Source organism: Erythrolamprus reginae, chromosome 5 (assembly GCF_031021105.1).
Source record: "Erythrolamprus reginae isolate rEryReg1 chromosome 5, rEryReg1.hap1, whole genome shotgun sequence".
Classification (NCBI taxonomy): domain Eukaryota; kingdom Metazoa; phylum Chordata; class Lepidosauria; order Squamata; family Dipsadidae; genus Erythrolamprus; species Erythrolamprus reginae.
Genome location: NC_091954.1, coordinates 35386364 through 35413451, shown reverse-complemented (window position 1 = coordinate 35413451; position 27088 = coordinate 35386364). Strand labels below are relative to the sequence as shown.

The 27088-nt window shown below is 40.0% G+C and overlaps 2 protein-coding genes across 3 annotated transcripts in view; one reads left to right on the top strand and one right to left on the bottom strand.

Annotated features, from left to right (window-relative positions):
• The window catches only part of HECTD2 (HECT domain E3 ubiquitin protein ligase 2), a 74052-nt gene extending 72324 nt beyond the window's left edge, over positions 1-1728 (bottom strand). The window contains exon 1 of one of the 2 annotated variants that reach the window (XM_070752357.1): positions 1318-1728. In XM_070752357.1, the coding sequence (XP_070608458.1) occupies positions 1318-1587 (270 nt within the window). In that variant the 5' untranslated portion in view covers positions 1588-1728. The remainder of the gene's footprint in view (positions 1-1317) is intronic. The other variant, XM_070752358.1, reaches the window with a different exon arrangement.
• A 3271-nt stretch (positions 1729-4999) lies between these two features.
• On the top strand, positions 5000-7445 carry LOC139168394 (tigger transposable element-derived protein 1-like). Its single transcript, XM_070753973.1, has 2 exons — positions 5000-5549; positions 5970-7445. The coding sequence occupies exons 1-2, from the start codon at positions 5141-5143 to the stop codon at positions 7388-7390; spliced, it is 1830 nt and encodes a 609-aa protein (XP_070610074.1). The 5' UTR covers positions 5000-5140; the 3' UTR covers positions 7391-7445.
• The last annotated feature ends 19643 nt before the right edge of the window (positions 7446-27088 follow it).

Here is a 27088-nt window from a genome sequence, read left to right as displayed (position 1 = left end):
TAAATAAACAAACAAACAAACAAACAAACAAACAAATAAATAAATAAGTTTTTGAAGTTGTCCCTGCAACTTACTTCTCACTCCAACCCTTCTAGATAACTTTTCCTTGATATCAATCCATGGGAAATGGGAAAAAAGAGTGGATAAGAAAAATCCACATAAATCACATAAGAGGTACTCAAGCTAGCCTAATCCACAAGCTTTTTAAAAAAGTTTGCTTGGCTCTCTCTACTTAGATGGAATACATAACTTCTAATATCAGATGGAGGAACTGGAAAACTAAGGCAAGAGACCAGGAGATCCAAATCCAAGGAAGGACCGAATTCTTTGCCAAGCAAAAGACCCAACTTGGCCCCATCCTCTTCTCAGGGGAAAAAACAACAACCCCAATTTCCCTCCCCGTATTATGGCCACTTTATGGGTGAATATGTTATCATACTCGATTCATAGTAAGGTTTAATAAACATATTTTAGCTTCTATCCCCCAAACCCCAACTGCTCTTAAACTGGGTAACCTTCCCCTCTCCATGAAATAATGTAGAAATATGGAAACAGAAGATTGGGGGGTTAAAAAAGACCTCATGGTCCATCAAGTATGCCCTTATACTATTTCCTGTATTTTATTTTAGGATGGATATATGTTTATCCCAGGCATGTTTAAATTCAGTTACTGTGGATTTACCAACCATGTCTGCTGGAAGTTTGTTCCAAGCATCTACTACTATTTCAGTAAAATAATATTTTCTCACCTTACTTCTAATCTTTCTCCCAACTAACCTCAGATTGTGCCCCCTTATTCTTGTGTTCACTTTCCTATTAAAACACTTCCCTCCTGAACCTTATTTAACCCTTTAACATATTTAAATGTTTCGATGTATGTATGTATGTATATATATGTGTGTATGTGTATGTATATATATATATATGTATATGTGTGTATATGTATATATATATATATATATATATATATATATATATATATTCTGTTACTATATTCTATATATTCTATATATTCTATTTCTATATATTCTATTCCTATATCTTCTTTTCTATTCTTTCTTAGATATATTTTACTATGAGTATCTCCTCTATAACCTTCATCATGTATTTTACTATGTGTATATTGATATATACTCACTAAAACCCTCATTGTGTATTGGACAAAATAAATAAATAAATCATGTCCCCCCTTTCCCTTCTGTCCTCCAGACTACACAATGTATTTAAGCCAGCAGTCCCCTTGGGACAAGGAGGCATCTCCGCAAAAGGGAAGCCTCCTATTTCGGTCCCTTTCTTGGAACAGGAGCCAATCCTTACCCCAGAAGCCGACCTCGGTTCAGGCAGGTGAGGAACCAGTTCCTCGCCTTCTCCCACTCCGAGTTTCTCTCCTCTTTCTTCTTTCTTCTTCTCCTCCTCCGCAGCTGCCACCCCTTCTTCCGGCGGCTGGGATCCCATCGCCTCCGCCCGCGGGAGATCCACGCTTTCCAATTTCACGCCGCAACCCAGCATGAGGCGTTTGTCGCCGACTGCAGGCAGGAGATCTGAAGCGGCGGCAGTGGTCGCAGGCGGCGGGTTGGGCAGCGCCATGGACTCCCTCCACTCCTGGCTTCTTTCTTTCTTTCCCTCGGTGTCTCCCCTCTCTTCTCCCTTCCCATCAGCCGGCTCTGGGGCCGCCTGCCATCCTCTCCTCGCTCCGGCTCCGCTCTGCCCAGCTCGCCTCCGCCTCCCTCGCCCGCGGTTACCTCAGGCAACCCTTCCGCACTCGCCTGGAGGTGGCGGCGGCGGCCACTGGAGCGGGGCTGTTAACGTCCCCTCGCTCCCTCCCTTGCCTTACGCTTCTCTCCTCACCCCTCCCGCCAAAAAAAAAAAAATTCCTTGTCTTTTTTTCCTCCCCGCCCGGCAAAAGAAGGGGGGAAAATGGAACTCCAATCTTGGCGCGTGCCGCTTCTTCCCCGTCCCGCCAAAAAGCGCCCGAGCGCCGCCGCTCCGTCCCGAAGATGCCTGGCAAGCTCTTCGCTCCCGCTCTCTCCCTCCGCAATCTGAAGAGGGCCTGACTAAGCGCTCCTTTGCCCTGAGCGGAGCGGAGGCGGCCGTGGTGGGTTCTTTTTTAAAAATTATTATTTATTTATTTGTTTATTTTAAACGCGTTGGTCCAAGCAGCCCCGCACTGGTCAAAACAGTGAAGGCGAGAACGTGGCAGCGGGCGGCGAGCGCCTAACCGCCCTCCCTCCCTCATTTGGCTTTCCCACCGGGCGACGAGGGAGGACGACCCATCAGCCGGGTTGCCAGACTGCGGCGATTCCTCTCACCCGCCTCGCCCGCGACCTCCTTCCGTCCACGCTTCCCCACCCTTCCCGGAGCTTCGATAACACAGCCCGCCATGTTGTTTTGGGAGGCAAGAGCGCCGACGAGAAGGGCCGGGTGGGAGTCGCCTCTCCCCCCCCCCCCCCTCTGGTTACGAAAACTCCGTATTGTCAAGAGAGGCTTCCCGAGCTGGAGCGAGAGGAGGGAGCTCTCGTTACGCAACTGCCGCAATTCAGAAATTTATTATTGTTGTTGTGAATAGAACTGACGTCACGCAGGGCGAAGGCGGACGACAAGTTGCTAGTTGGAGCGGGGAGGATGCGCGTGGTTCCTTAGCTAGGGGGAAAAACCTATGTAAAGTCGTCCGGTTAATCCTTCTGCCTTTCCCTTCGCCTTTCTTTCTCCTCTGCTCTTAAGGTTTTAGGGACCTACGTACTTTTGGCTTTGCGTGCACGAGGGCTGCGAAAATCCGGACGGCCACTAGGTGACTGCAACAAATTTAAAGAGTTTTATGCATGGCTTTGCAAAAAAAAATCCAACAACTTGGGATCCGCCCGATGATCACCTTCGGATCTGATACGTCCCATTGAATATGGTTTATTGCAGCGGTTCCATTTTTAAAGAAAGCTGATGACTGTGCTTTTATTATTTGAATGTGCAGTGCATATCTTTGAGGCCTTTTATGAAAGTATATCAACATTTTAATTGGGTTTCATAGGGTTCATTTCTTACCAAACGGAAGATGCTTAAAATGGCAAATGCTGTGTGGCACCTTTTAGTTAGCATTTTAATAGTTACCAAATGGATTCGTTTACGCAGGCAGTTCAAGTTGAAAAGTGCAGTTTCACCTCAAATCCAATAGCTGTGCTATGCAATTAACAGTAAACTTAATTTTCTTAATACCGTATGTTATAAAGATAAAAATAGTCAAGAATAAGAGAAAGAAAAAAGTTTAGAACAAAGGTTCGGGAAGAATGAAGCCAAAAGTGTAGAAAGAAGTGAAATTATAAACAAATTATTTCCAATTTTCTTTTATAAGTATAAATTTAAATTTAACTTATTCTAAGATTACATTGATTTCATTTTTTCTATTTTCCATTATTTCCTCTAATCATCAAATCTATATATTAAATTTCATTTCTTAATGTCTCAAAGTGCCTATCAGCATTAAAATAAATTAATGTACTTTCTATAATAAAAATAATTTCACCATCTGAGCAAGTTATATCATCTTCAGTAACCACACTTCCATTGTAGGTACAGTATTGTCAAATCTTTCCACTGATGTACCTACAAACAGTCTTGTTGCTGTTATATATAAAAACAAAGTTCCATAACTTTCTGCAGCTTTTTTTTCAGCATCAAAACAGTATCTGTGGCTTCTGCTGTATGTTAATCTTGAAGCTCTTCTGAATTAAACCCCAAAGGTGCTTTTTCAAGAGGTAACTGGACTTTCTGCTTTTTCTTTGAAGACGTTTCACTTCTTAATCAAGAAATTGCTTCAGCTCTGAATGGATGGTGGGAAGAAGCTTTTGGGACAAGAAGTGAAACATCTAAAAAAAACCCAGAAAGTTCAGTTGCCTCTTGAAAAAGCACCTTTGGGATAACCATGACCTGGATGACTGAGAATCTCCATAGACACATCTGAATTAAAACATGTATTTAAATCCAAAATGTTTTAACTTTTTTACATATCCACCAAGCACAATAAAAGGTCTACTCTTGTTCCCAGTCTTCCTTACTTCCTCTTTTACCACTTTGGGTGTCAAGGGACTTGTTCATATTTCCAACACATGCCATATTTTTTGGAGTATAAGAGGCACCTTTTCCCTCCCTAAAAGAGGCTGAAAATTTGGGTGAGTCTTATACTTCGAATGTAGCTTTTTCGAAGCTTTTTTTTCACAGCCCTAACTAGGTACTAAAGAACCTCCCAGCTTCCTATTCCCTCTGAAGAAGATTTTTTCCTACCCTAAGTCTTTGCAAGCTTGCTTTCATTCCTACTCCCTCTGAAAAAGGATTTTTCAGCCCTAATGCAATGCTAACAATCTTCCTGCCTTGCTGCATTTTTAAAAATTCCTACTCCCCCCAAAGCAGTTTTTTCTCTCTAAATCTTTGCAAGCTTGTTTTCATTCCTACTCCCTCTAAAAAGGTTTTTCCAGCTCTAACCAGTGGATAAAATAACGTGCTGAAGCCGACCAGGCTAAGAATGCTAGCCAGATGAATACCTGATAGGTAGATTTTTCCCCTTATTTTCCTCCTCCAAAACTAAAGTGCGTCTTATTACACTGGTGTGTCTTATGTTCTGAAAAATACGGTATTTAAAGTGATTACAGTGATCCCCCGAGTTTCGCGATCCCGATCATTGCGAATCGCTATATCGTGATTTTTTCAGCAAATGTTACCATCTCGATCTTCGCGAAACGCTATATCGCGAATTTTTTAAAAAAAATTACTTAAAAATACGTGCACGGTTTTTCCCGCCCGAACTGACCAAACTGACGTGTACCATTGCTGGTTGGCCGAAATCTCGGCCAATCAGCTTTGCCATTGTAATAAGTTTGCCCGGCAATGGTGATACAGCAAGATTTCAGCCAATCAGCGTTGTCGTTGCAAACATTTCGCCCGACAATGCTGATTGACAGAAATCTCGGCCAATCAGTGTTGTTTGCTCAGCGTGCTTTGCTTTGAAACTTTTGGAACTTTTTGAGCTGTTGGTTGGAGCTGTTGGTTGGAGCTGTTGGTCGGAGCTGTTTCTTGCATCTGTTACTTGGATCTCTTTCTTGGATCTGTTTCTTCGATCTCTTGCTTGGAGCTGTTTGTGAAGACTTCTTGTAAGATGGCACCTAAACGTGGCATGCGGAGTGGAGTCGGGGACGCTAAAATGAGCAGGAAGATGCTCACAATCAAGGAGAAAATTGAACTTTTGGACATGCTGAAAGCGGGACGTTCTAATGTAGATGTTGGTCGGCATTATGGGATCAACGAATCGACTGTGCGATACATCCGGAAAGACGAAAAGAAGATAAGGCAAACTTCTCAGATAACATTCAACAATGCTGCAAAAAGAATGGTGACGCCTAGAAACAAACGCCTTATGAAGATGGAAGCTGCTTTGTCTGTGTGGGTACAAGACTGCCGCAAAAAGAGCATTGCTTTGGATACGAACACTATACGAACCAAGGCGCAGCAATTGTACAACCGTCTTGAAGACACAGAAGGAGGCGATGCAGATGAGGGAAACCCAGGTGAGGGCTGGGGTTTTTTATTCTGTCATTATTTAAGTGCTTTTTAAGGAAGGAGGGAAGGAGGGAGGGAAGGAAGGAGGGAAGGAAGGAGGGAGGGATGGATGGAAGGAGTGATGGAAGGAAGGAGTGATGGAAGGAAGGAAGGAGGAATGGAAGGAGGGAGGGATGGAAGGAAGGAGGGAGGGATGGAAGGAGGGAGGGAGGGATGGAGGGAGGGATGGAAGGAAGGAGGGAGGGAGGGATGGAAGGAGGGATGGAAGGAGGGAGGGAGGGATGGAAGGAAGGAGGGAGGGATGGAAGGAGGGATGGAAGGAGGGAGGGAGGGATGGAAGGAGGGAGGGATGGAAGGAGGGAGGGATGGAAGGACTGTATGCTTTCATTCAAGTCACTTCTCTCTCCCTTTCCTGTCATTCTCTGTAGATGAAGGGGCTGGTGACTCTGAAGACCCCCAGCCATCAACATCTTCTGCTTCTTCAGCCCCAGCCACATTCACATCAAGCAAAGGGTGGTTTTACAAATTTCAACGGCGCTATGGCCTGAAGAGTGTGTCATTGCACGGAGAAGCTGCCTCAGCAGATACAGGTGCAGCCGAAAACTTTGTCCAGCGCACGTTTAAAGATCTAATTGCAGAAGGGGACTACCTTCCAGAACAGGTGTTCAACATGGACGAAACAGGCCTGTTCTGGAAGAGGATGCCTTCACGGACTTTCTTGATGCAAGATGAAGCCAAAGCCCCTGGCTTTAAGGCCATGAAAGATCGGGTGACTTTGATCATGTGTGGGAATGCAGCAGGATTTTTGCTGAAGCCAGGGCTAATTTATAAGTCACGAAATCCAAGAGCCCTCAAGAACAGAAATAAGAATGCATTGCCAGTGTACTGGATGCATAATCCTAAAGCATGGATTACAAAACCCCTCACGCGGGACTGGTTTCATCAGTGCTTCATCCCACAGGTGCAGGTTTATTTGGCTGCCAAAGGACTCGATTTCAAAGTGCTTCTCCTAATGGACAATGCTGGAGGCCATGATGACCTGGCACATGAACATGATGGGGTGGAAGTCGAATTCTTGCCACCAAACACCACATCGCTTATCCAGCCGATGGATCAAGGTATTATCCGTGCATTTAAGGCACTGTACACGCGCAATTCTCTTGGAAGCATCGTGGAAGCAATGGATGCTGATGAAAACTTCACATTGAAGGCCTACTGGCGTCAGTACACAATTGCATCTTGTCTGAAGAACATTCAGAGTGCCTTAATGGATATGAAGTCACAGACAATGAATGCCTGCTGGAGGAAATTGTGGCCAGAAGTGGTGCATTATCACAGGGGATTTGCTCCCGAAGAAATTCAAGATGCTGCAGTCCAGAACTCTGTGAAGCTGGCACAGGCAATGGGTGGAGAAGGCTTCGATGACATGACACCAGAGGAAGTCAATGGTTTGCTTGATGAGCATGGCCTACCGCTGACAGACGGAGATCTGGAGGAGCTGACCAAGTCAGCGAGTGAAGAAGAGGAGGAAGAAGTGGAAGCTGAAGAAGCTGAGGAAGAAGAAGATGTTGGCCTAACGCTTGAGCGGCTTGCAGAAGTGAACAGAACTGCTGCACATCTCCAACGCATGGTGGAACTTTGGGATCCCAACATGACTCGCTCTATACACTTTAAGGCCTCCCTTGACAACACCATTGCACCATACAGAGCCATGTTAGCCAAGCAAAAGAAAACGCGCCAACAACTGCCCATAACTATGTTTGTCACGAAAACCAAGAGGTCTGCCACACCATCACCTGCAGCGTCCATTGTAGACATGGTGATAGAAGAAGATCCCGATTTATCCTAGTTATGCTAACCCCCCAAAAAAATTTAAAAATGTAAATAAATATTGTTATTGTTTCTATCAGGATGACTAAGTGTGTTATTCAATGTGTACAGTACAGGTACAGGTAGAGGTACAGTACAGTACATTAAGGGGATGGGAAATGGTAATTTGTGGGTTGAAAGTGTTGGGACTGAGTGGCATAGAGAAGAATGAATGAATGACTGAGTGAATGAAATTCAAACACAGGTGAGGGCTGGGGGTTTTTATTCTGTCATTGTTTAAGTGCTTTTTACGAAAGGAAGGAAGGAGGGAGGGAGGGATGGAAGGAGGGAGGGATGGAAGGAGGACATGAGGGCAAAAAAACCAGGTTCAAATTGGACTTGAAAATCAGAAGTGTGGAAAGTGTTCTCACTGAGAGCTAGCAACTTGAGAGGGCAAAAAAACCAGGTTCAAATTGGACTTGAAAATCAGAAGTGTGGAAAGTGTTCTCACTGAGAGCTAGCAACTTGAGAGGGCAAAAAAACCAGGTGCAAATTGGACTTGAAAATCAGAAGTGACAGAAGTATTCTCACTGAGAGCTAGCAACTTGAGAGGGCAAAGAAACCAGGTTCAAATTGGACTTGAAAATCAGAAGTGTGGAAAGTGTTCTCACTGAGAGCTAGCAACTTGAGAGGGCAAAAAAACCAGGTGCAAATTGGACTTGAAAATCAGAAGTGACAGAAGTATTCTCACTGAGAGCTAGCAACTTGAGAGGGCAAAGAAACCAGGTTCAAATTGGACTTGAAAATCAGAAGTGTGGAAAGTGTTCTCACTGAGAGCTAGCAACTTGAGAGGGCAAAGAAACCAGGTTCAAATTGGACTTAAAAATCAGAAGTGTGGAAAGTGTTCTCACTGAGAGCTAGCAACTTGAGAGGGCAAAAAAACCAGGTTCAAATTGGACTTGAAAATCAGAAGTGTGGAAAGTGTTCTCACTGAGAGCTAGCAACTTGAGAGGGCAAAGAAACCAGGTTCAAATTGGACTTGAAAATCAGAAGTGTGGAAAGTATTCTCACTGAGAGCTAGCAACTTGAGAGGGCAAAGAAACCAGGTTCAAATTGGACTTGAAAATCAGAAGTGTGGAAAGTGTTCTCACTGAGAGCTAGCAACTTGAGAGGGCAAAAAAACCAGGTTCAAATTGGACTTGAAAATCAGAAGTGACAGAAGGACTCGTGCCCCAAGAAAGCCGGTGAGAGGGGCGAATCGGGCGGGCGGGGGTAGCGGCGAGGAGCCCGGAGGCGCTGGGGGGGTGTGTGGCCGGCATGAAAAATAACCATTGCCAGCCTCCGAACTGCCGTCGCCCCACCATCTGCGCATGCGCGGCCATGGAAAACAGGACGCGCATGCGCAGATGGTGTTTTTACTTCTGTGCCGCTACATCGCGAGGTTACGATTATCGCGAGGGGTCTTGGAACGGAACCCTCGCGATAATCGGGGGACCACTGTATAATGATGAAATTCAAGTAATTGTGTCCAATCCATGGTGTAGCTAATGATACATTTTCAGATCTTGTATGGCTTCTTTCAGTTGTTTCATGCTCTGACTGATGCTGGCTTTGAAGTTTAAAGTATCTCTATACATTAGATATTACAATCAAAATTTCAGTCCATTTTATCATACATTAAAAGTTTATACATTTTAGCAATAATGTCTACATTTGTACATACTATAGTTCTATTTCATTTTACAATATTCAAAATAAAGTCCTTTTATCTTCTTGAAATCTTTCTAATGCATATAATAAAACCATTGACATGAATATGAAATAAAACCTTTTTTATTTTGAAATCAGAAAAGAAGAAAAAGAAGAAAACCTATAAGAAAAAGGTTCACACCAAAAATATAGTAAAAAGCACTTAGTGAAAACTTGTTTAAAATGCCTGTTATGTGATGCTGGATAGCTGTAAGGCTTGCTCTCATTCTGCTCATATCAAGTTAGGATGGCAAAGAACATTCCAGATTAACTGAAATCTGTCCAGATAGAGAGATAAGATGTTAGTCATTTCAAACCCAAAGAAGCATGAACAAGTTTTGGATGTAAATTTACAGATTTCATATTTTTTTAGTTCAGAACAAAGCATCCCATGTTCCAGACTTTTGCAGTAACTTGGGGGCAAAATGGAATGTTCTGTTTCAGTTATTTTAAGCATTCTGGTGCTTCATGACTGATTTATTTTTAAATAATATTTTTCCAAGCCAAGGAAGTCAGTGCACTAGGCAAAAAATGGCACTGATAATTTCCATCCCTGTTGTCCCTGTCTGGAGCTGATTAAGTGGGGGAAGGATACAATGGGTTTGAAGAAGCAGTAAATAGTATTGTTTACTATTGGTTTTAATGTATTTTTATTCTTGCATATTCTATTGCTTTCCTTTGGGCAACTTTTTGCAGCTGTTTGCACCCTGTTTTCCCCAAAATAAGACATCCCCTGATAAGCCCAATCAGGCTTTTGAGTGCATGGCAATAAGGCCAAGTGCTTATTTCATTTTTTTAAAATATCTTTTTATTAAATTTTCATAAAATAGACAAACAGACATACATACATTTAACATAAAAAAGGTGGGGATGTATATTCCCCGCTGATCCGAAAGTATAAATTTCAATACAGAAAAAAGAATACATAATTGAGTATATAATTGGACATTAGAAAGAATAATTTGTTAAACTTTTCATTTAAGAGAATTCTTCTCATGATAATTCTTAATAGATAACCTAATTCTACTATATTTCTAAAACCAAACTTTGTTTATCTAACACTACTATAACCAGAAAAAATCTTATCCTTACCAAAACAATTACACATTTGTATCTTAATAGTCTATTGTTTTTTCTTATTTATCCATATATAAACTTTGTTCCACGTTTAATAAAATTTCGTATCTTCTTGATCATTTAAGCGTCTTGTCATCATATCCATCTCGGCGCAGTCTAATATTTTTGTAATGACTTCTTCTTTGGGGATATTTTCCCCTTTCCAATTTTGCGCATATATAATCCTAGCCGCAGTTAAAATATGTATAATTAAATATAAAATTTCTTTCTTATAACTCTGATTTGTAATTCCTAATAGATAGAATTCCGGGGTAATTTCTACGTCTTGCTTTACTATTTCTTTTATTGTTTTCTCTATCATCTTCCAATACATTTTAGCTTTACTACATGTCCACCATTGGTGGTAGTAAGATCCTATCTCTTTTTTACATTTCCAACACATCGGGGAAGTTTTCGGGAACATTTTAGCTATCCTATTTGGTGGGAGGTGCCATCTATAAAACATTTTAATTTGATTTTCTTTTAGGGACACTGATTTTGTTATTTTCCAATTATAAGTCCAAACTTTCTCCCATGTATCTATGTCTATTTCTTTTCCAATATTTCTGCACCAGCTTATGATATTATCTTTTAAGGTCAACTCTATATTTTTATGTGCAATCAAATATTTGTAAGTTTTCCCTATTGTTTTAGTTTGATTAGTAGTAATTAAATTACTTAATAAATTTCTATTCTTGTTAAAAATATAGAGCTTGCTATCTTTCTGATATCTAGATCGAATCTGTGCGTAATGCCACCAATCAATTATTTTCCCTTCCTCTTGTAATTTAATCCTGGGTTTTAATTTCATTTGATCATCTAATAAATCCTCATATCTTATTATTTTCATGTCTTTCATGGACTTAGGGTGTATTATTGCTTCTAAAGGGACGACCCATTCAGGGATAGTTAAAAAGTGATTTTTTCTTATATCTTTCCAAACTTCTAATAAATATTTTCTTAAAGTGTGTCTTTTAAAATATGAGTGTTCTTTCTAAAATTTAGTGTTCTTTTATCTTCTAAGTTTATCCAATCTTTAATCCACGTTAAGGCGGCTGCCTGATAATATAATTTCCAATTGGGAAGTGCAAATCCTCCCCTTTCTTTAATATCCTCTAACATATTTATCTTTATTCTTGCTTTTTTCCCTTGCCATAAATTTTTTTTAACTATATTTGTTAATTCTTTAAAAAAGTTTCCCCCTGGATTTACTGGGATCACCTGAAACAAAAATAAAATTTTGGGCAAAATATTCATCTTGATTGTGGCCACTCTTCCCAAAAAGGATATTTTTAAATTATTCCAAATTTCTAAGTCTTTTTTAATTTCCACCATTAATTTTGTATAATTATCATTTTTTAATGTTATTGTTTTTGCTGTTAGCCAAATTCCCAAATATTTAACCTTTTTGACTACTTGTATTCCAGAGATATGTTCCAATTTGCTTTCTTGTATTTTGCTCATATTTTTGGTTATGAATTGAGTTTTACTTTTATTTATTTTTAGACCTGCTACCTTTCCAAATTGTTCTATTGTCTGAATTAATATTGGGACTATCGTTATCGGATCTTCAATTATGAAAGTCAGATCGTCTGCAAAGGCTTGGACTTTGTATGTCTCCTTTCCAACAGTCAAACCTTTTATATTTGAGTCTGCTCTTATTTTGATTAATAGGGTTTCTAAGGACATAATAAATAATAAAGGTGATATTGGACATCCTTGGCGAACTCCTTTATTTATTTCAAAAGCGTCCAATTGTTTGTTATTTAATATAATTTTTGTAATTTGTTTTGAATAAATAGCATCTATTAAATTTGAAAATTTAGGACCAAATCTCATTTTATTCAATTGCATTTTTATAAAAAGCCAATTGACGTTATCAAAGGCTTTTTGAACATCTAGAAACATTAATGATAATGTTTTCCCAGGATGTTGCTCATAATATTCTAATGTGTTAATAACCATTCTGAGATTATTTTTAATTTGTCTACCTGGTAAAAAACTATTCTGGTCTTGATGTATTATACCATTTATAACCCTTTTTAGTCTGTTTGCATATACAGTGGAACCTCGACATACGAGCAGCTCTACTTACGAGCTACTCGAGATAAGAGCTGGGAGGGGAGCGACATTTTTGTTCGCCTCCCGAGCTCACATTCGGGATACGAGCGCCAAGGAGCTGTCTCCTGAAGCCGAACACTAACTTCCGCTTTCGGCTTCAGGAGACAGCTCCTTGGCGCTCGTATCCCGTGTGTTTTAAAAGGTTGCAGCCGGCCTGGGGGGCTGGGGGGGTGCTGGCAAGCCCCCCAGGCCGGCTGCAACCTTTTAAAACACGCGCGCCGCTTCGCAGCTCTCTGCTGAATCCGGAACGCTAACTTCCGCGTTCGGATTCAGCAGACAGCTGCGAAGCGGCGCGCGTGTTTTAAAATGTCAGAGCCGGCCTGGGGGGCTCGGGGGCTTCCCCCCGAGCCCCCCAGACCGGCTCTGACGTTTTAAAACACGCGCGCCACTTCGCAGCTGTCTTCTGAAGCCGGAACGCTAACTTCCGCGTTCGGTTTCAGAAGACAGCTGCGAAGCGGTGCGCGTGTTTTAAAACGTCAGAGCCGGGCTGGGGGGCTCGGGGGGATGCCCCCGAGCCCCCCAGGCCGGCTCTGACGTTTTAAAACACGCGCGCTGCTTCGCAGCTGTCTGCTGAATCCGAACGCGGAAGTTAGCGTTCCGGATTCAGCAGAGAGCTGCGAAGCAGCGCACGTGTTTTAAAACGTCAGAGCTGGCCTGGGGGGCTCGGGGGCTTCCCCCCGAGCCCCCCAGGCCGGCTCTGACGTTTTAAAACACGCGCGCCGCTTCGCAGCTGTCTGCTGAATCCGAACGCGGAAGTTAGCGTTCCGGATTCAGCAGAGAGCTGCGAAGCAGCGCGCGTGTTTTAAAACGTCGGAGCCGGCCTGGGGGGCTTGGGGGCTTCCCCCCGAGCCCCCCAGGCCGGCTCTGACGTTTTAAAACATGCGCACCGCTTTGCAGCTGTCTCTGAACGCTAACTTCCGCGTTCGGCGGCAGCGGGTTTTTTTGTTGTTGCACGGATTAATTGACTTTACATTGTTTCCTATGGGAAACAATGTTTCGTCATACGAGCGTTCTGACTTACGAGCCTCCTTCCGGAACCAATTAGTCTCGTAAGTCGGGGTTCTACTGTATTGCTGTAAATATCTTATAATCTACATTTAGTAATGATATGGGTCTATAATTTTTGATTTTTTCTATTGCTGTGCCCGGTTTATGAATTAAGGTTATTAAAGATTCAGACCAAGATTTAGGGATTTTACCATTCAGTCTACATTCATTAAAAATTTCTAACATTATTTCTTATTGTCTCATTTTCTATTTTATACCATTCTGCCGGTATGGCATCTGGTCCAGTGGCTTTGTTATTTTTCTGTTTTTTAATTATTGTGAGGAGTTCTTCCATTGTTATTGGTTCTTCAATGTTTGCCTGTTGCTCTTCCATTAATTATGGTAACTCAGCATGTTCTAAATATTTAAAAACATCATCTTCACTAATATTTTCTTTTTTATATAATTCTTTGAAAAATTTTTGTACAATCTCTGCTTTCCCTTCCATATCATATTTTATTATTCCATCTTTATCTTCTAGTTTTTTAATTACTTTTGACTGCCTCTGCTTCCTAAGTTTATATGCGAGCCATCTACCTGGTTTGTTAGCATGTTCGAAATAATATTGTTTAGCTCTTTTTATTTTTTCCACTACTTGGTTCTGTTCCATCAATCTAATTTTATGTTTGGTTACCTCTATTTTTCCTTTTAATTCTTTGTTTTTTACATTTTGTTGTGATAAAGATTCTAGTTGTTTTAATTCATTTATTAATTGCTCGTATTTTTTTCTATTTTCCTTATTATGTTTTGCTGTATAGGATATCGTTAATCTTCTTATGTATGCTTTGGTTGTATCCCATAAATTTTGTGGAGTAGTGCTTGAGTTTTTATTAATTTCGAAAAATATTTTTAGTTCTTTCTCAATCCAATCCTTATATTTTTTTCCTTTCAATATATTCCTGTTCCTCTGCCAATTGAGATGTTTTTTATTAGCTCTCATATAGACTACTACAGGGTTATGATCCGCCCATGTATTAACATCTATTTCTACCTCTTTTATTTGTTCTGCAGTTGTTTTTGGGGCCCATACCATGTCTATTCTTGTCCAAATTTTATGGGGGTTAGAATAAAAAGTGTATTGTCTTTTTTGAGGGTATCTTTCCCTCCAAATATCATTTAATAATAATTCTGCTTTCATTTTTTGAAAGGTGGTAGGTAGTAAATTCTTTTTTTTCTTTTTGCTATTCCCCCCCCCGAATGATCTAGCTGTCTATTTGTAATAGCATTAAAATCTCCAATTATTAACATATTTTCAATGTTTAACTCTGTTATTTTTTTATGTAATTTTTTATAGAAAGTCATTTGGTCAACATTCGGGGCATAAATAGAAACAATAGCAAGAGGTCTAGAATCAATAACTTGGACAATCAAAATTCTACCTTCATCGTCTATAAATAATTGTTTGGAATTTATAGAATTCTCAACATACATCACTACTCCTCTTTTTTTTTGATCTGCTAATGCAGCACACATATTTTCAATTTTAGGATTTAATAATAATTTCCGATTGCTTTTTTTAATATGTACTTCTTGTAATATTGCAATTTGAGCTTTTTGATTTTTAATCTTGGAGAACATTTGTTTTCTTTTCTTTGGTTCATTCAGTCCATTTACATTTACTGAGAAAATTTTTAGATCTTTCAGTGTTGTCATTTGTTTTGCTTTTTGGTTTCGCGCTGTGGTTGCTTTCTTCTGTCACCTTGGTCCTGCTCTACTTCTTGAGCAGCTGCCCCCATGACTTCCTCCTGTTGTACTGTCAATTCCTTTACTGGTTGCTGTTGTACTGTCCGTTCCTTTACTGGTTGGTCCAGTTGGGATATTCCACTATTTTCAAAAAAATCTCTTGCTTGGTCCATATTTTCCAATTTGTATCTTTTAGAGTGCCAGGTTAGTGATAGTCCTTGTGGAATAAGCCAACAAAAAGTTATGTTTTCTTTGATCAAAACTCTGGTTAGGAAATGGTAGTCTCTTCTGCTTTCTCTGACACTTCTTGGGACTTGTTTTAATATTTTTATTTCTGTTCCTTTGTGTTGCAGTTTTTCAGTTCTTGCCCAGTGTAGTATATCATCTCTTAAAGTTCTTCCTGTAAACTTGATGTGAATCTCTCTCGGAAGATTGTGGCGACGTATGTAGCTATTCGAAATTCTGAAAACTTCATCGATTTCTTTCATTATTTCCATGGGATCTGCCTGGAGGATTCCTCCAATGGTTTCCGCCATGGTCATCTTTAAATCTTCATCTTTTTCTTCTACCATTATATTTTGAAATCGTAGCCCATACGAAGCACGTTGCATTTCCAACTGAGTGATTGATTCATCATATCTTCTGTATCTCGAATCAGCTCTGTCCTCAAGATAGTCCATTCTTTTTTCCATTTTATCAGTCTTCTCTTCAACTGTTTTAACACGATCTTCGCTTTCTTTCAAAGTTTGTTGGATCTCCTTCATCTGTGCTTTCATTTCTCCCGTGTCTGCTTTGAGTTCAGCCATCTCTGTTTTGAATTCAGCCATCTCTGTTTTTATGGCTTCTCTTTGCTGAGTTGCATCATCTTTTATGGCTTCTCTTTGTTGAGTTGCATCGTCTTGTGATTTAAGCATAAAATCCTTCATTGCATTCAAAGTCTCTTGTATTGTTGTAAGTGTAGGCTGTTGTGGTTTCTCTTTCTCCTTCTCTTTAGTAAACATGGTTACAGATACAGTCTGGTGTGCCGGAGAAGGATGGGGTGAACTTTGGGGTGATGAAGCTGCAGCTGTTGTTTGCTTTTTAATTGTTTTAGTATAGGTTGAAGTACTCGACATTTTCCAATTTACAATTCTTATTATTTTATATTTAGCGAAAAGAAAAGAATCACTATAAATTCCAAACCTGTTCAATTGATTTTTCAACAAATTTTCTTTAAAATATCACAATAAAGTGTTAACTAATAATGTAGCAAAGATATCAATAAAATTGTTAACAAATTTCACAATAGGTTATCTTGTTTTCTTAATTTAACTAGACCAAAGAAAGGGCAAACAAATAAATCAATTTAAAATCAATTTAACAAGGGGGGAAAAAGCTGTAATTCAATATAGAGAGGAAGGATAGTAGTAATAAAGAAAGAGGAGAAGTGAAAAATTAATTATATGACTAAAAAGAGGAAGGAAAGGAGAAAGAAAAAGGAAAACAGAGAAGAAGCAGTCTTTGTAAAAAGGAGGTTTTAATTTCAGTAAAATAGAGCAGGAAACCAAGGATAGTTAGCAATGCATATATTCTAGGTTAATTTTATTTTAAAAGAACAAAGGGAAAAAGGAAAAGAAAAAGAAGTTAGAAATTAACGTTGTAAAATTTAAGGAGTAAAATGTCAGTGTTATATACCAATATTATCTACTTATATTCTTCTTATATAGCTAAAAATCCTTGTAGATGGAAAGTCACGTTAGTCCAACGATGTCAAAAAGAAAAAAGATTTCAATGTTTTTATATTTTATGCAGTCACGGTTTTCCAATTAGTGTCAGGTTGAATTTAAAATTATTAAAATGGAGTCAGTTTTTATTTCGCAGTCCAAGACAAAGCAGGCAGTCTCTCTGCTACAAATCCAAAAGTACAGCAAGTAATCCAAAGGGAATACAGTAATCCAAAGAGAGTAATCCAAGAACAAACAGTCCAAGAAATAAGTCTTCTTAGTTTAATGTATCAGTTCATTTCCTTTTCATTTATATTCAAATAGTTAATTTATTTCATTTTATTGTTTGAAAAAAGAAGAAAGTGAAGCAAAGACGTTCTTAATCCCTCCGCTGTCAAAAATTAAAACCCGGAATGCAGTTTCACAAAAGATTTGAAGATTCCAAATTTTATTCAATTTTATTCAACTTTGCAGATTATGTCTTTCATGGTATCATATCAAATTTGCATTATGTGGTTAATTTTCCAAAATTTTTAGATGTTCGAAAGTTCAAGTTCAAGGCAAGAAAAACGAAAGTGAAAAAAGTAGATCTGGCTGTTATTTCGCGGTTGGATATGAGTTTTTTAATAACTTTCACCTTCGCCTTGTTAAGGAAACTTTCACTTGTAACTTTCTCTATATTCCAATCTTCTATTTGAAAACATGAAACAATAAAATTTTACCTTGAATTTTTCTTGTCTTTTGTATTCTTTTTCGGTCTGAGAGGCTGCAGAAATCGTTACTTTCTTTTAACTTTTTCCTTGCTTCCCGCTGGGTTTGGAGAGATCGCCCTGGCCGTATCCTCTTATGGAAGAGGATCGGTTCTCCCTTCTCCGAAGCTGCGGGGCAAACCGCTGTCTCTGGAGCTTCGGCGGTGGCTCCTCGGACAGAGGGGAGCCCCCTGTTCTAGGATCGGGCCATCCGGACCTGATCTGATCGCAATCTGCGACCTTCGGAGGGGTGAAAGGAGTCTCGGGGCAGAGCCCTGCCCGGGAGACTCCGCTGCGGTCTCAAGCCAGACCGGAAGTCCCCAAGTGCTTATTTCAGTATTCAAAAAGATATAAGACAGGGTCATATTTTCAGGAAACACCGTATTGTAATCTTTATTATTTAGGAATTTTAATCCTGCTGAATTATTTTAAATTATTCTCTTGGACAATGTGTGTGATAACATTCATAAGAGTAGACCATTATCTCAATTAACTTTGTCAAGCTGGTAATAAATAAGTTTCCAAAAACCCATTCCTAGATATTGTAACAAGAGAGGATTCATAGGCTTTGATAAATTGCTTTATTGTAATCAAAGAAATAATTCATATATATTATGTACAGAACATAAACCTAATAAAGAGCACAAGATTAAATTCCAAATTTCTGTCCATCCCAGAGTTTAATCTTAAGAGTTTTCTACCTACTTTTTCAAAGGATCTTTGGTTCTGAGATCTTGGCTATCATCTTTGAAAGTTGTAGACATCTGTTCCATGTTTATACAATAGTTCAGACTCACTGCTTCTGTTCTTGCCAGGACAGTACACTATAGATCAAGAAGCTTGTTTTGATTCCAGCTGTTACCTTGGGACATTTAAGTTCCACCAAAACACAATTAGGGGAATCTGCAGCAAAAGTCTTTGACTTTGAAATGGTGATTATTACCAGAGAAAAGAAAAGAAAGATAAAGAAGTCCATGCGGATTTTAATCCACTAATCATTGACTATAGATGCTCCTATCCGTTTCAAGGTCATTGAGTGGTACCTATTTAACTACTTGCATTTGCATGCTTTCAAATTACAAATTTGTCAGGAGCTGGTTTGAAGACATGAGCTCACCCTGTCACATGGTGCTCGGCAGTGGTGGGTTGCTGCTGGTTTAGACTGGTTTGCCCATACCTGTGGCAGGAATTTGCTACCACTCACCGAACTGGTACCAATGCCCAGCTGGCCACAACCCTGAACCTCAGGTCGCCAGTCCTCAGGTTGCCAGTTCTAGACTGTGGCTGGCAAAGAACCCTCTATGCATGCACTTCCAATGTGATGTGAATCAGTAGGGAAGGTAAGTAGGACCCACCTCTAGTACTGGAGTCTCGAACCTGGGCTTTCCAGCTTAACTGCTGAATCACCGTGCTGCCCAGACAGTAGAAGCAATGTTCCTTTTTACATGCATGCACTGCATGTGACAATTAAAAAAAAGCAGGGCTTTGATTACCAACTTATAATTCTTATTTTGAAGTCGGTGATCATCACTGCCAATACCCCTTCCAGAAGATCTGCTGGATCATATATTTACAAAATCTTAGTATGGCCACACTTGGAATACTGCATCCAATTTTGGTCACCACAATATATACAAACAATGTTGAGACTCTGGAAAGAGTGCAGAGAAGAGCAACCAAGATGATTAAGGAGATGTAGGTTAAATCATATGAAGATCTGTTGCAGGAATTGGGTATGCCTAATCCAGTGAAAAGAAGGAGTAGGGCAGATATGATAGCAGCATTACAGTATTTGAGGGGCTGCTATAAAGATGAGGGAGGCAAACTATTTTCTAAAGCACCAGAAGCAACAAAAGAACCAATGAATGGAAACTAATCAAGGAGAGAAGCAACCTAGAACTAAGGAGAAATTTCCTAATGGTGAGAAGTTGAACAATCAACCAGTGGAGTGCCTTGTCTCCAGAAGTTGTGGGTATCCCATCACTGGAGGCTTTCAAGGACAGACTAGATAGTCATTTGTCTGAAATGGTATAGACCATGGCTGTCAAATTCATCATCACTCGCAACGTTTTCTTCTTTTGCAGAGCTGGGGTGGGCACGTGACACATCCAGCCAGTGGGCCTCCAGTTTGACATTCCCAGTATATACTTTTCTCATTGAGCAGGGGAGTCAATTAGATGACCTCCAATGTCCCTTCCAACTTTGTTATTCTATGTTGAAATCCCCCCTCTTGACTGTTCAACATTCTTCATGAAAATCCTTACGTAATTCTTTATACAATTCTTTATTTCATGCTTTGCCTAAATGACATTATTATATTCTAAAATGATAATTATATATTGTATGAGGCAATTGCTTTTACTATGTGGGTTTGGATTGATCAATACCATCCATATAACAACAACAACAACAACAACAACAACAACAACAACAGAGTTGGAAGGGACCTTCGAGGTCTTCTAGTCCAACCCCCTCCTTAGGCAGGAAACCCTACGCTACTTGAGACAGATATTTATCCAATGTGGATATGGATATGATATGAAATGACCGTATGCATATGATCAATTCAAGACAGGTGGTCTTCATTAAGCTACCTTTAATGATAAGATTATACAGCCCAAATTACAGTAACTGGAGATATGTGGTATTGTGATTAGGGTTTTTCTATGATCCTGGTTCAGTGGATAACTGGTGGTATAAGTGAACAGCCACCAGTTAAGTTTTAAGTTTTAGAAAAAAATAGCAGGTACTGTATAAATATTTTTTAAATGCAAAAAAAATGCAAATACAAACAGAAATAGACAGAAAAGACATACTAATAGGTAATGTCATAGATGTACATGAAACATCCCAGTTCTTAAACCAGGTAAAATCTTGACTAGACAATAATGTTGACTAAAATTGTCACTACAATGATAAAATAATAATTTATAAGTATACATTGAAGGCATGTTTTCAATCTAGGGTATGAAATTGTGTCTTTCCATCACAATAAAACCATATTTCAGTTATCAGCTGTGCCCATCCAGAATCTTTATACTTCAATAGATTCTAATTTTTTCAGTGTATAATTTAAAAATACATTGGTATCTTTTACTTGTATTTCTCTTCTCAGTTCTCAAGGCCACACTGATAATGTTGAAATAAAATTGTGTAATCATAGAATGAATGTCAAACATATGAAAGAGAGAAACTGTTCCATAATATTTTACTTCAGTAATATTCTATATACAGAATATAATTCTGTAATATAGGCATTATACACTTTTTTAAAGACTTATGATCTTCCCATAATGATCCATTTGTTTGTTTTATACAGGTATTATATAAGAACAATGGGAGGTTCTCGCATTCTCATTTTCCTAAAGACATTCCATGACTTGATCTGGATCAATACAGTAGTTGTTGACTTACAACAGTTTGTTTAATGACTGAAAAATGTGACTAATGGCTGTTTTTCACAGTTACGACCTTTGCAGCATCCCCATGATCATGTGACCACAATTCAGATGCTTGGCGGCTGACTCATTCTTATGACCATTGCTGTGTCCCAAGGTCACGTGATCCTCTTTTGCAATCATCTGGCAAGCAAAGTCAATGGGGAAGCCAGATTCACTTAACAGCCGGGTTACTAATGATCAACTGTGACTATTCACTTAACAACTGTGGCAAGCAAGGTTAGCAAAACTCACTTAACAAATGTTTCACTTAACAACAGAAATGTTGGTCTCAATTGTAGTGGTAAATCGAGGACTACCTATGCCTGTGATGGCAAACTTATGGCACGCATGCCACAGGTGGCACATGGAACCATATCTGCTGACACATGAGCCATTGGGCTAGCTGAGCTCCAGCGCGCATGTGCACATCGGCACAGAGGGGTCTGAGACAGTGTTTCCTGGCCTAACAAGGGCCTTTGGGGAGGGGTGTGTGGGGGAGGCTATTTCCCTGGGCTCCAGGGATGCCTCTGCATGCACAGGGGTTAGGTCACATTTCGTGCGCACTTTTGATACCCGAGCAAAAAAAAGGTCACCATCACTGACCTGTACAATTGAAGGTCTTTCTATAATCAGTGGACAATATTTTTGAAATTGCTTGACTTTGTCAATTATCTAGTATTCATAAGCTATAACGTGACATTGACGATGATGATGATGATTATGATGATGATGATAATTCCAGTATCTTCCTGGATTGCTACTGCCCTATGTATATGCCTGCTTGTTTTAATTGGGCACAAATGAATGACATTTGTGCCTTGGGTCTATGCTGTTAACTCTCCTGCCAAATAATGTTGAGATTACATAGCAGGCTATAAAACCTTGCCTACCAATTTATTATTATTTGTTCAAGTTTCTGGCTAGCTTCCTATATCTATCTAAACAAATATCTTTCAATTGTTTATTGACATAACTTGTAGATTTGAGATCTTTCAAATCATTCCCCAGTAATATTAATATAGGAGTTCATCTCAAAGTAATCTGGTTTAAGGAAATCCAAATTATTTTTCCAACACATCAGATATTTTAAAGGATTGATTGACAATAGACAGATCCAAAATATCAACAGCAATTTTTTGCTCTGGGACTTCAGAAGGAACATTTAAGGCTAAGATGCCCGAAAGGATCTCATTATGAAAATACTTTTTTTATTTCACAAACCTTAATTGGTTAGGGTTGTCATTGTCGGAGAGAGAGAGGGGGGGGGGGGGGAGAGTGGAAAAGAGAAAGAACAAATAGTGATCCAAAACTTTTTTTATGTATTACTTTTGTTTATTTTTTTACATGGCAAAGATGTCTAAACCCAAATACTTTGCATGAATAAAAAAAGGAAAACACATGAATTAATGAAATTTGGCAACTTCTTTAAAAAAAATAATAGATGGATATATGTAATTTTGTATGGTTTGGGGGGAAAAGATGAAGCACAAAACTAGCACTTCAGGTAACAGGATTCTATTCTTCTCCATGCCATCAAGTGGCAGTCATAGACTACAGTTTGCTGGAACTGCTACAGAAACTCCACTCACTTCACTGGGTGACAAAAACTGCATTTTTCAACAAACGTATCTAGAGTGCTACCATAAATGTTCTTGTAAATGTGTCATAAAACTTTGATTAAGGTTGAAGGATGCATCTAACATGGAAAGTCCAGAACCATATATATCCATTTATTTGTGATGTGTTCTGTTTTACATCCTATTTATTTTTTTTAAAACCCACAAACTTCTCTTTGTCTCTTTCTTTCAAGCAACTTCTCTGTCTTATTTGAATCTCCGCATGGATTCAGTGGCTCTTCCACTAACATGATTACAATCTCAACAATTTGAGATCACAATCAGGTAATATTCAGCAGGATTCTTTCCCTTTTTTTCCCTTAAGTTGCTATGAAAAGTGTTTATGCCATTGCTATTCAATGTGTGTTTAAAACTTCTATTTATAACAACTTTTCAAATACGGTAGCTGGTGGCTGTGGTTATAAGCAACACTTGTGACCTACAACATTTAGCGCTGCAGAAAAGGTATACCCACCTTATACAGTGGTACCTCTACTTAAGAACTTAATTCGTTCCATGACCAGGTTCTTAAGTAGAAACTTCTTAAGTAGAAGCATTTTTTCCCACAGGAATCAATGTAAAAGCAAATAATGTGTGCAAACCCATTAGGAAAGAAATAAAAGCTCAGAATTTGGGTGGGAGGAGGAGGAGGAAGAAGAGGAGGAGGACAGTCGCTGACGAAGGAAGAAGGTGAGGTGAGGTGAATAAAAAAATCCCAAACTTTAAGGCTTAAAAAAAAGAGGGACTGTGGCGGAGAGGAGGAGCATGCTCCTCTCCAATACACCTGGCGCGAGGCTGCCTCCCATACACTGGCTGCCATACACTGGCTCCCATACACTGGCTGCTCCTGCTGTTACCTGCTGCCTTTTCCTTCCCATGCTGAAGGGATTCCCTTTCCTCTCACTTGCTCGCTTTGTAGCTGGCGCCTTTCCTTCGCTGTGGAGACTCCTCGGCTGCCTAGAGCGAAGGGCGCTGGCAGAGGTTTATTCCCTATCCAAGCACCCAGAGAAAGGAAAATGCTTCGTTTGCTCTGGACTGCCAAAGTCTCCTTAAGCGCCACCAAAGGCTCCTCTGGCCCCCAGAAAAGCCCGAGATGGACGGAATTAAAGGGGGAATGGCAGGAAACTGGCTGGTCCTTTGAAATTTTTCCAGGCTCGAGTTCTTAAGTAGAAAATGGTTCTTAAGAAAAGGCAAAAAAATCTTGAACACCTGGTTCTTATCTAGAAAAGTTCTTAAGTAAAGGCGTTCTTAGGTACAGGTATAGCCAAATACCATTAGTGTATAGCCAAATACCATTAGTTTTGAAAATGCTTATTTGGCTGTGAAAGTTGAAGGGTTGCATCTATTGTGTCACCCAAGTTTGATTGTATAAATGGAATATAAAATCTATGTATGTATGTATGTATGTATGTATGTATGTATGTATGTATGTATTTATTTATTTAGTATGCCGCTCCTCTCCATAGACTCAGGGCGGCTAACAACAATAATAAAACAGCATATGACAAATCTAATATTTAAAATAACTAAATACCCTTATTAAAAGCCAAACATACACACAAACATACCATTCATAAATTGTATAGGCCTGGGGGGAAAGGAATATCTCAATTCCCCCATGCCTGATGACAGAGATGGGTTTTAAGGAGCTTACGAATGGCGAGGAGGGTGGGGGCAATTCTGATCTCTGGGGGGAGCTGGTTCCAGAGGGTTGGGGCCGCCACAGAGAAGGCTCTTCCCCTGGGTCCCGCCAGACGACATTGTTTAGTCGACGGGACCCAGAGAAAGCCAACTCTGTGAGACCTAACTGGTCGCTGGGATTCGTGCGGCAGAAGGCGGTCCCAGAGATACTCTGGTCCGATGCCATGAAGGACTTTATAACCAACACTTTGAATTGTGACCGGCAACCAATGCAGACTGCGGAATGTTGGTGTAACATGGGCATACCTAGGGAAGCCCATGATTGCTCTCGCAGATGCATTCTGCATGATCTGAAGTTTCCAAACACTTTTCAGAGGTAGCCCCAAGGTGGTGAGGGCATGAGTGACTGTGAGCAGAAATAGAAATAGAAATAGAAAGGTATTTATCCCCAAACAGAGTAACAGTTGGAAGGGGCCTTGGAGGTCTTCTAGTCCAGTGTTTGCCAACCTTGGCAACTTGAAGATATTTGGACTTCAACTCCCAGAATTCCCCAGCCAGAGAATGCTGGCTGGGGAATTCTGGAAGTTGAAGTCCAAATATCTTCAAGTTGCCAAGGTTGGCAAACACTGTTCTAGTCCAACCCCAGGCTCAGGCAGGAAGCCCTATATCAGTGATAGCAAACCATTTCGGTACCAAGTGCCCAAGGATGGATTCCCATTACCGCTGCTACAGTTGCGCTGTGCATGCAGCTTCAGTTCTCTTGTATGCGCGTGTCCCAGCCTGTTTTGCTCCTGGTGCATGTGCAGGGAGCAAAAACGCTCTGAAATCTCACAAGGGGCCACTTAGGCACATGATATTTTGGTGGGGGTTTTTTGCTTCTGCACATGCACAGAAGCAAAAAAAAAGTTGCCAAAAGTCTCACACGCGTGAGACTTTCCATTCGGAAGATTTTGCGAGACTTTCCATTCGCAAGATTTTGCTTCTGTGCATGTGCACGAAGCAAAAATACACTGGGATGTACACACGCACATGCAAGAGAACTGAAGCTGCACATGCAATGCGCCGATCACTACCAGTGTGCCGTCCTCTACCACAGTGTTTCCCAATCGTGGCAACTTGAAGATATTTGGACTTCAACTCCCAGAATTCCCCAGCCAGAGAATGCTGGCTGGGGAATTCTGGGAGTTGAAGTCCAGATATCTTCAAGTTGCCAAGGTTGGGAAACACTGCATTACTTGACAGATATTTGTTCTCATTCAGGAATATGGAGTAAACAATATGATAATAATATACCGGTATTTGTTCTTCCTCTTTGCTCCTCTTTCTTTTTCCTTTGGTCCTTTTCATTTAACTGCACTTCTCTCGCCTGCATCGCTTTCTCTCTTCTAGGTTTCCTTGAAATGGTACGTCTTCTTCCTGTCATTTTCTGCTGCCAATGACTCTCCTGCCTTCTCATATCCCACATTTCCATAATTCCTTCCTTTCTTCCCACTCTTAGAGCATCTGGTTCCTATAAAGTGGGTTGCTGCATGGCTAACATCCTGCCAAAGCATTGCTGTTAAGCATTTCCTTCGAACTTCCTACTCACAGATCCATTTTATTAGTTGTGATGCAGTGCAAGAAAAATCTCTGATCTCAGTCAGTAGATCTGTAAATCCAAGCTGAATAAAGCTGGTAAAAATAAGTAGATGTTGTATTACGTATTGGTCTCTTTCTTTCCAAAAATACTGTAATAAAAATGGTTGTAGAAAAGGGTTATATAAACAATGAAGATGGTAGCTTGATGTGGAGTCTTCAAGCCTAGCTGCCACGTTAGTCAGTAATATTTAATATAAAGATCAGTAAACATTTTGTAGATGAATTTGTAGACTTCACTAAAGCATGAGAGTTTTCCAGAAATGGGGAATTTGTGTCTGGTTGTTAGAATACATCTCCCATTTGCTTTATTATTATTATTATTATTATTATTATTATTATTATTATTATTATTATTTATTAGATTTGTATGCCACCCCTCTCTGTAGACTCGGCAGCAAAATCAATGCCAGGATGAAAAGAATTCATCTTATTTATTTATTACTTATTTGTTAAATTCTTTTGCTGCCTATCTCCCAATGAAGGCTACTCTAGGTAGCTTACAACAATAAAAAAGAAGAAATGATAAGAGTGTGAACAGAAGTAAAATAATGGAACAATAAAATAAACAATCAAAAAGAACACAATGAGGATATAGCAATATGATAACAAAAAAGATGGACTGGTGGAGAGCAGAGATCAAGAGGGGGAGGTGTGGGAAGTCAGCAACACCTCCAGCTGCAATTCTCCATCTGGTCCCCAAGCCAACCAACAGAGCCTGTTGTGGCCCACCGGTGGCCAGCATAGCTGGCAGCAGAGTCAGACAGTGAGGAGGTTGAGGAGGAACATGGGCCAGCCTGGAGGTTGGGGAAGGCTTGGACAAGGGCTCTGCATCAGAGGCAGAGAGGGGGCCAAGGCTGTCTGGCAGTTATCAGCTGCCTCCGGAGCTGGATAACAATGAGGCAGAGGAACTGCTGGAGCCTGACCCAGTGTGCACATGTGCAGAGCTTCCAGAAGAAAAGAACAGCTAAGGAATCAGGGGCGACTTGGGAATAAAGCCACAGGTGGACGATGAATGGCTCCTCCCATAGGAAATAAAAGAGGAATGAAAGGGCTTTTGCGGGAAACAATTCATTTGTTTGGTTAGTTCAATTCATGAGGGGGAGGATCTGTTCCTGATTTCTTGCCAAGTAATTGTTGCTACAGCATGTGGAAGATATCAGACTGGCAACTCTCCAAGCCTGATAAAGGTCTGTAGTTGTGAAAGTTCATTAAAGATTGTTTGTCGGGACTTTATT

Coding starts and splice junctions, on each gene's coding strand:
- LOC139168394 (XM_070753973.1), top strand. CDS start 5,141: ATGGCACCTAAACGTGGCATGCGGAGTGGAGTCGGGGACGCTAAAATG. Junction 5,550..5,969: donor TGCAGATGAGGGAAACCCAG/GTGAGGGCTGGG, acceptor CATTCTCTGTAG/ATGAAGGGGCTGGTGACTCT.